The sequence below is a fragment of the Sinocyclocheilus grahami genome, unplaced genomic scaffold, assembly GCF_001515645.1.
Source record: "Sinocyclocheilus grahami isolate Dianchi unplaced genomic scaffold, SAMN03320097.WGS_v1.1 scaffold61.1, whole genome shotgun sequence".
Classification (NCBI taxonomy): Eukaryota; Metazoa; Chordata; class Actinopteri; order Cypriniformes; family Cyprinidae; genus Sinocyclocheilus; species Sinocyclocheilus grahami.
In genome coordinates this window covers 3151287-3160810 of record NW_015505240.1, presented here as the reverse complement: position 1 = coordinate 3160810, position 9524 = coordinate 3151287, and the positions used below count along the sequence as shown (strand labels likewise).

The 9524-nt window shown below is 35.7% G+C and overlaps 1 protein-coding gene across 4 annotated transcripts in view; it reads left to right on the top strand.

Moving 5' to 3' along the window:
* The first annotated feature begins 1103 nt into the window (after window positions 1–1103).
* ap3b1a (adaptor related protein complex 3 subunit beta 1a) overlaps window positions 1104–9524 on the top strand; it is a 61559-nt gene continuing 53138 nt past the window's right edge. For 3 of the 4 annotated variants that reach the window (XM_016271276.1, XM_016271275.1, XM_016271274.1), the window contains exons 1-2: window positions 1104–1474; window positions 9199–9274. In XM_016271276.1, the coding sequence (XP_016126762.1) occupies window positions 1326–1474; window positions 9199–9274 (225 nt within the window). In that variant the 5' untranslated portion in view covers window positions 1104–1325. Of the gene's footprint in view, window positions 1475–7708; window positions 7728–9198; window positions 9275–9524 lie in introns of those variants that run through there. The other variant, XM_016271277.1, reaches the window with a different exon arrangement.

The following is a 9524-nucleotide window of genomic DNA, read 5'->3' as shown; positions in this document are numbered from 1 at the left end:
TATTTAAAATTATTCAGTTACATTAATATAATTGTTTGTAAACAAATAATAATTGTGTTATTTGATAGGGAGTGCTTAAGGTAAAATAATGTGGATTACAAAAACAATGTTAATTTATATCAAGATTTATATTGTTTTTATTTAAAGGGGTCCTATTATGCTCTTTTACAAAGTCTTGATTTTGTTTTGGGGGTGTACTAGAACAGGCTCTCATACTAGGTTGTTCGAAAAACACATTATTTTCCACATATTTACACATATTTTACCACTCTCCCCAGTCTGGCAGGAATGGCTCGAATAGTTCCTGTATCACATGAAGCCTTCTGAAATACGAAATGTGCTGTGATCGGTCAGCTGGGCTATCAATTTGAGCATGATTTAAACCCGGATGATTGTAACCACTCTAAGTTCGTCTGCCTTGGGAAAGCTAGCATGTCTCCATCTTAGTGATAACACTCGCTGCCTTCACTAGTGCAGCTCAACCAGGTCTCGTCCCATTTGTCGGTATTTGTGATATCACAAATCCCAGAAAATATGCGTTGTAGTCCAAACGAGTCGTTCGTTGTAGTGTTTGAAAAGTGATTTCTGTTACATAAAATATCTTTGAGCTTTGAGCTTTGTAACTTCGCAGATCTTTTTTATGCTCAAACAGCAACATTACAGACTAACTAAAGTTGAAAAAGGGAAAAAGCATAATAGAGTTACATTTAAATTTTGCTTTTAAAAAATATTCTTTAAAGAATAATGTTGTTATATAGTTATAGTTATAGAAATTGTAAAATATTATATCGCTTTTATAAAATGGTTATTTGGTATATCTTCCAAATTTGGCACTTTTGGTTGCTATTTCTGACCAAATTGGACTTTATTTTTCATAGTTTGAGGTTTGTTTGTGAGTGTGGGATTGCAGATTAAATATAAAAAAATAAAACTAGAAAGAGTTCTCTTTTAACTTGAAAGTTTGTGGGCTGTATAATAAATAACTAATGGGTATAATAAAATGGGATAAAAATACGATAATAAATGAATTTATAAAACTGAATATAAATATTTTTAATGGAAAATATAGTCACAGAACAAGAAAAAAAAAAAGAAGCGTGTGTTTGGTTTTCGTCACGCTGCTGTCATGTGACGGTCATGTGACCCCAGCTCACTTCCGGCTCTGCGTGGAAGAGGAAGAAAAGTTGCACGTCAGGAGTAAAAAAGTTTTTTTCTTTCGATCCATTCAGTGCAAAGTAGAAACGCAACATCGTTAAAGCACATCTGCGTTTATCGGAGGATAAATAAGGTTGCGGTGCAGTTGTGATCAGTGTGAATCGGGGTAAATGCTCGGGATGTCCGCCAACAGTGTGTCGTATAACGAGCAGGGCTCGGTGGAGTCCGGTGTGGACGCGGCGCAGGAGAACAGCAGCATCCCCGCGAGCATCAGCAGCGGCGGGGCCGCCTCCAGCCTCTTCAGCGCCGACTACAAGAAGTAAGGAACCCGGAACACACGCTCACATGATCTTTATTTACTATGCGTTTCAGTCAGTGGTTACTGTGTGAGAAGTGTAGTTCTAGCATATGAAGAAGAATGTTTCTGTGCGTGTTTGGGTGCCAGGTGATGCCCTGTCCTGTGTGGTACTAGAGTATAGCTTGATGGGACACGCCTCCTTTTTGTGAGCTGCTAATTTGGGCTGTTAAACATACTGTGGGTTGGAACTATTATACTTCATTTGCAAGTTCAACTGCCTGTGTAATATTTGCATGGAGAGAAGATTAAGCAGCCTCACAGAGTTCTTACTTAAAGGCCAGTGTGAGAGAGTTTTGGGGCAGTTCACAGATTTGTCATTGTACATATGGCGATCAGCGTTGTGTTGTCACTCACAATTTTACATCTAAAAAATGCATATAAAATTGTATGTCTTGAGAACTTAAATGTTCGTTTTTCTGTCTCTTTGCAAAAGTTGTCACTAAGATATTGTCTGCCTGCCTGACTGACATCATTTGGTTTTATGTCTTGTGTGAGGGTTTTGTAATAAGAATGTGATAAACCACAAACCAATCACTATTATTTTTTAAAAACATTGTTCGTCGCAAAAGTGTCTATGAATTTATGAAGTAATTTTTTTTATATAGGCCTATATAAATGCACCCACATATTACATTTAATATAAATATTTCCAGCAAAAGTATGCTTATGAGTTACATTATTTATATATAGCATATTTATCAGAGGATAAAATAAAGTTATAGCTAGATAGATAAATAGATACACACAATTTTTATATGAAAATCTAATTTGATTTAAATATGAAATATTTCTAGCAAAACTGGAGCTATATAATAACATTTATTTAATATGTATATAATAGTTAATTTAATATTTCTAATATTTAATATTTGTCTTTCTCTATATAATGTATATGTACTTAGATTGACTTCTTTAGAATGTTTTAGATTTAGAATATTTTATATATGGAAAAAATAGTTTTTAAAAAGAAAAAAAAAATGTAGCAAAAAAAAGAGAGAAAATGCAAATAAAAATATATATTACAATATAATATATTTAATTTAATTTCTAGCAAATAAAAATATATATTGCTAAAAAAAAACATAATTGTCTGGTGGTTCAGCTTTTTTAATCTTGTGTTGTCTTGCAATCTCGTGCCCTCCCTCTCCTCCAGGGGTCAGTATGCATGTAATATCAGAGACCCGTCTATCCTTTTGGTGCAGATATATCACATCAGTATTAGTGAAACTAGACCTGGGTCACTCTGGCTTCTAAATAACATTATTATTTAAGGTGTTTCATAAGGTGCTGCCTGGAACTCACAGGACTGATCTACACATTGCATTGTCTCTAGTGTTTATCTACTCAGCCTCAGTGTTTGTCTTCTCCAGACTCTTTGTGAAGGCTGTAGACTGGGCTGACGTCAAACCCTCATGTGCCCGTCCTGTGGGATCTTAACTCCATTTTGCTTTAAGGGATCTGTTCCAACAATTACAGTACTGAATGACAGGAAGTCTGTTGCTGCTTCCTACATTAATGAGCCTGTTAATGGTTTAATCTAATGGGACGTAAGAGAATCGTGTCATTTATTATGTGGCAAAAAGACTTCACTGCTGGTTGTTATTTATTTATTCGCTGGTACTAGATTGTATGGATTCCTTTCTGTTGTTAACAGAGTATTGTTTGTATATTATTTAATCTCTGCTTCTTGATTTCAAGATGCTGGTTTTCTCTTGTAGCTGATGGTGGTTTGTGTGTGTGTGTGTGTGTGTGGTTTTTGGTATGTTGATGGCTATAACGGAAGAATGGTTAATGTTATTTAGGCCTAACTGAATTGGCGCTCTCACATGACTGCAAACAGAAGACTGAACTCATGAGGAAGGAGAGAGATGCATACAAATGAGATGCAGGGATAGCAACACTGTTGGGATGGTTCACCAAAAAATGAAAATGATCATAATTTACTCACCTTCATATGTTGTGCCAAACCTGTATGACTTTCTTTCTTCTGTGGAACCAGCCACTGGATATATGTAACCCTGGACCACAAAAGCAGTCTTAAGTCGCTGGGGTATATTTGTAGCAATAGCCAAAAAAACATTGTATCGGTCAAAATGATTGATTTTTCTTTTATACCAAAAATCATTAGGATATTAAGTAAAGATCATGTTCCATAAAGATATTTTGTAAATTTCCTACCGTAAATATACTTTATTAACTTAATACAATTTTTGATTAGTTAAGAATAATCGGTTATCGGTATCGGCCAAAATTTTCATATCGGTGCATCCCTAATATATACATCTCAATTTAAACAAATTGTCCCGTATGACTGGTATCGTGGTCCAGGGTCACACATTAGAATAAAAATGTGATGATATAGATATTTGCACAGGTCTTTTTCATATTGTAACCTAGGGCTGCACGATTAATCAAATGTGATTGTCATGCGCATTTTGATAGTAATGCCGGTTCTGTAATCAGCAGGAAATCATCATCACGTGCTTTCAGATGGAGCAGAATTTACTACACATAGCCGTAGTTCACTGACAAGCTACGCAAAAAAATCGCAGACGATTTTATTTCACGATTCTGAAATCGTTCGCGATAATGACAGCTGTTTGCATAGCTTCTCCGTGAACTACGGCTCTGTGAAGTAAATGCTGCTTCATCTGAAAGCATGTGAAAATACCACATTTAATAACATATTTTTACTCCAAACTCACTTCATAACGCCAGTCGAGTGTTTGAAATAAATCCTTCTGTGAGATGATGTGGCTTCTTACACAGAATAAGGCAATCAACATATTTCATAGTATTTAAGCAGTGATAAAGGCATTGCATTATAAATATACTTTATTTGAATGAAAATTATAATAATAAGAACTCAGATAAACCGTATATTGCCGTAGTCGTGTGTTTATTAGTCACGTTGAATCAATGAAAGCAGCTGAATCTTCTGTTTATTCAGCTGCAGGCATTTTCTGGGTTTCTTCTGCGAGGCGTATTTGGAGTTTCGGCGTGAGAGCGCCCTCTGGCCTTTGGATGGAGATTTACTGCTGATCACAGAACAGTGCTTCACTGAAAGATATGCATGACAATCACAGCTTCTGTCGAATCGCGATCTCAATTCCATTTCGATTTATCGTGCAGCCCTATTGTAACCTACATTGTAAAAGTAGTCCATACAACTGTTGCACTGTACTTCAAGTCGTAGTCATAATAGCGTTGTGTGATTAACAAATCAAAATTTAAGTCATTTTTCACTGACAGTCTTCCTCTCCTGTGAGCTGTTAATTCAAGAACCTGTTTAGTGAGTCATTGAGTTGAACTAATTCATAAACAAATCATATTGATTCATGAACTAATTACTCAGTCCAGTTTGTGAACTAGATCAAGATCATTCCCTTTTATTCATGAGAACCAGCTCAAAGCAATTATTTGTTCACTTCTATTCTCTAGTTCAACTCATTGATTAATTTGTGTAATTTGCAGTTCAAGTTAATAGCTCACTGGAGGGTGATTTATTTATTTTTTCATCAAATAACAACTTAAATTATTTTGGTCCATTCCTCTTAGAAACCTTTGCAGAATATGGCTCAAAATATAGCACATGAGTGATATGAGCTACTTTCATGAGTTAGTGATTTGAACATTAATTCATGAACGAATCATGAAATCCAATTTGTGAACTAGCTCAAACCCCTTTCATCTTTTAAAAGCCTGCTCAAAATAATGACTTATTCACTGCTTCTGTTCTGTGGTTCAACTCATTGAATGACATTGAATTCACTGAGTCATTTGCAGTGATTCTTGAGTTAATAGAAGATGCAAATGACCATTTAAGTTTCAGTCAGTTTCTCTCTGAAAGCTGTCGTATGATTTCAGAAGCCTTATATAAATATAGACCATGAGTCATATGGACTACTTTCATTCAAAAACCTGCGGTAAACTCGATTAATCCCTTTCATTGATAAGAACATAAAATAATGATTTGTTAAAGGTGGGGTAAGCGATTTTTCAAAAACGCTTTAGAAAACTGATTCGGGCCAAATAGCAAAACAAACTTTTAGCCAATCAGCAGTAAGGGGCGTGTCTACTCATGATGTGGAGGAGAGAGGGTTCAGTGCACAGGACGGACATTAGCCGAGCCAAGCGACAGAAAGATAGAGATGGCGGATAAAAAAACAAAAGAGGAAAATGTCTGCGGAACAAAAGAAGGCTTAAGGCAAGAAGTAGGACCCGTGCAAATATCGGATCAGCTTTCCAGCGCTGGAGAAAACTCAAGGAGCGGAAGGCCTGCGATCGTACGCCGAGGTTGCTTTGTTTCTTCTCAATAGGCGAGTAACACCGTGTCTGTGCCGCAACAGCTAAAGTCTGTCTAGTACACTGGACGCGACAAAGTGACCGTTGAAAATCATTAGAAATTTGTGTCAATATGTGTCAGCAGCAGTTTTCTGTCGGGGATTTGTCATGTCATGTGTTAACTTAATGATTGCTATCGGGATGTGAAGAGACTTTCAACCAGCATAACAAAAAATTTTTCTGTTTCAGCATTAACTACACAGAGTCATTGTTCACTGATGAGCTGCGCAAAAAATCGCGCGAATATGAACGTGGTTTTGCGCAGCTCGTCAGTGAACAACGGCTCTGTATAGTTAATGCTGCTCAATGTGAAAGCACGCACGTGATGGAGATTTACCGCTTATAACAGAACCAGCTTTTTGACAAGATGTGCATTAAATATCACATGCGATTTATCGTGCAGCCCTAGGCGAGACCCTTTTGGGGTAGGGGCGTGTTTGTTTTGGTGATTTCAAATGTCAACATTGGCTACCAGAAATTGCTTACCCCACCTTTTCTGCTCCAGTTTGCAGGTTAAACTCATTGATTCAGTGATTCAGTTGCAGCAGTTTTGGAATCAACAGCTCACTAGAAGTTGTATGGACTACTTTTGTGGTGCCTTTTTTGCAGCTTTAAAGCCAGTATTCACTATGAACTGTAAAAAGAGCCAGAAGCATTGTTTTGTGTTCCACATAATGAACAACATTTGAGTGATTATTGTTCATTCCGACAGATTCAATCCAACATTTTCAACCAGCGTAAAGCGCATTCGCCTGACCATGTTTGCAAAAATGTTCTTCCTGTTCCTACCTCCGGGTTACTATTTGGGTTTGAATTTTGTTTCAGACTTGTTATATTTTGTTGCCTTGGTTGGCTGGAGGAAGTTTCACGTTATCAGGAAAAGCAGAGCTGCCGTGAACAACGAACACAAGCGAAGAACGCGGTTCTGCGGAGGTGATGAAAGCCTCGGTCTGAAGATAAGAGCTTTTACGCTTCCTCTAAAGGGAGGTGGCCACAGCCACGAAGAATTACCACGTCTGGAGTGGATATGAGTCGCCTCAGCACTTTAGATGGTGCTCTTTTGACCTCAATGGACTTCCTTTCCGTTTTACCCACTTCCTTCATTGGATACAAGTCGCAACCGACACTCAAAGGAATGCAGCTTGCAAGCTTTGGATCTTCTGAGGTTGAGCATCTCTCAACCTAATTGATACCCGATTCTCTAATGGAGAATCAAAAGCGAGAAGTTTCTTTGGCCAACTGACCGGATATCAGCAGAACGTTGAAGGAAATGAAGGGAATTCAGCCTTCTGTCCATGATAAGAGTGAACCATTGTACCCTCGCTGGTCTCTCAGTGCTCATGGATCTAATTGGTGTGTGATGGTCACACTGGATGGTTGTGCGACTGCTGCACATGGCCATTAACCAGATGATCGAGTCAGGAGGATAGTGCTGTCTTGTACCTCTCTGGTCTTCTCGACAGCATCGGTGGAAGGAAAGAAACCAGTAGACATTGGCTTTCATTCCCTTCTTCGACCTCGTCTTTTTAGGTTGGTTTGGAGAAATGGATGATCTCATAATCGTGTTTGAATGGTTAAGCAAGATAAACAAGGCTTGAGGAACTTCTTGCAATGAATGGCTCTATGTAAGGCTTTGTATGGATCATCTTGACCTTCTCTACTGCTGTGGTTTGTGATTTTTAGTAATTCTGTACACGTGTAAAATGAACGTAGGATTGGGCAGCTTGCGTTTGGAGGCCGTCAGAGTGATGCGAAACGCTCTTGTTTCGGCCGAGAACCTTCAGCTCACACTGAAATCAGACTTCAGCTCGGAGGAGCAGGCTCTGACCAACAACCACAGCAGCGGTAATGAGGAGAAACCAAGCAGAGGGTAGGAGAAATGCTCAAGTAAAGCCAAGAAACCCCACTTTTTTTTGTTTTTCAACCACTTTGAAACAATGCATGTTTTGGAGATGGAAAAATTAGGCACGGATCTTTTTTTTTTTATTCTCACAGTGGTCTTATTCATTCGTTCATTCATTCAAACATGCACATGGTATGAACATCCTTATATTCCAGTTCTATTCCTTAAGCTTAAATAATAGCTCATCTATATCTCTGTGACATGATAGCAAACTATCTTCAAGTTGTCTGAAGAATGTGGCTCTCACATGATACGTATGTAAATGACAGCACTGTGCAGATAGAGGAATGATCAGCATTCGCTCAGAGTAATCTAATATGTCTGCGACTGTCTTCCATTAGCTTGAATTGAGATGATTTTTCCTGAATTCTGTGATTTTGGTGCTGTAGGCAAGGGATATTTGTCATTTTTGTCAGCCGAAACAACCTAAAGTATTTACTTGAATTACCTACTGAAATTTTAAGTCAATAATAAAGAAAAAAAAAACATTTGTATGTTCACAGTTCTCTGATGTCGGTTAATTGTAACATGACATGCAGGTAAAACAATCACCTGTTTTTTTTTTTATTTTGAAATTATATATGAATTACACAGTTTATAGTTTATTATAATATTTATATCATATAATAATATTTTATCTTATTTTCAATGTAGTTATATAAATGCAAATATACAACTATATAATATAAATAAATAGTTTATGTACAAAACTTTAATTATGTATAAATATACTATATATAATAAAATAATGTTTAATTCTAGAATTATTAAAATGTGTGTGTGTGTGTGTATGTATATATATATGGATAATGCAGATATTTTATTTTTAGATATTTTATATAATTTTCAATTTAGTTATAATATAATTGCAAATATATAATTATATAATATAAATATATAGTTTATAAACAAATATTTAATTATGTATAAATATGCCATTTATAATAAAATAATTGTTAATTCTAAAAATAGATTCTAAAATTAAATTAAATTATAAAAATGTGTGTATATATATGTGTGTTTGTGTATGTGGATAATACATATATTATTTTATTTTATATAACTTTCAATTTAGTTATAATGTAATTGCAAATATATAATTATATCATATAAATATATAGTTTATATTCAAATCTTTAATTATGTATCAATATACCATTTATAATAAAATTATTGTTAATTCTAAAAATAGATTCTAAAATTAAAATAAAATTATAAAAATGTGTGTGTGTGTGGATAATATGTGGATAATACAGATATTATTTTATTTTTATTTCATTTACAATAAAAGAACTGAAGCTGTTAACTAAGAGTGAATAATAATAAATTACTGGCATAGAATTTGGAGTGAATTGACAGCCCTACTTTTATTTGAAGTAAAACTATATGGTTAGCATGGTGAATTTGCTGTAATGCTGAGTCCTTGGTTTCTCTGCAGGAATGAAGATCTGAAAGAGATGCTGGAAAGCAACAAAGAGTCTCTGAAGCTGGAGGCCATGAAGAGGATAGTTGGGGTATGTCATTCTGAGAGACAGTGACCTGGTATTAAAGGGATAGTTCACCCAAAAATTTAAAATGAGGGTAACCAAACATTTACTGGTCCCAATGACTTCCGTAGTATATTTTCTTTCTATATTATGGAAGTAAATGCGAACCAACAACTGTTTGGTTTCCAACATTCTTCAAAATAAATTTTTTTGATGTTCAACAGAAGAAATTAATTCATACAGGTTTGGAACGACTTGAGGGTGAGTGAATGACAAT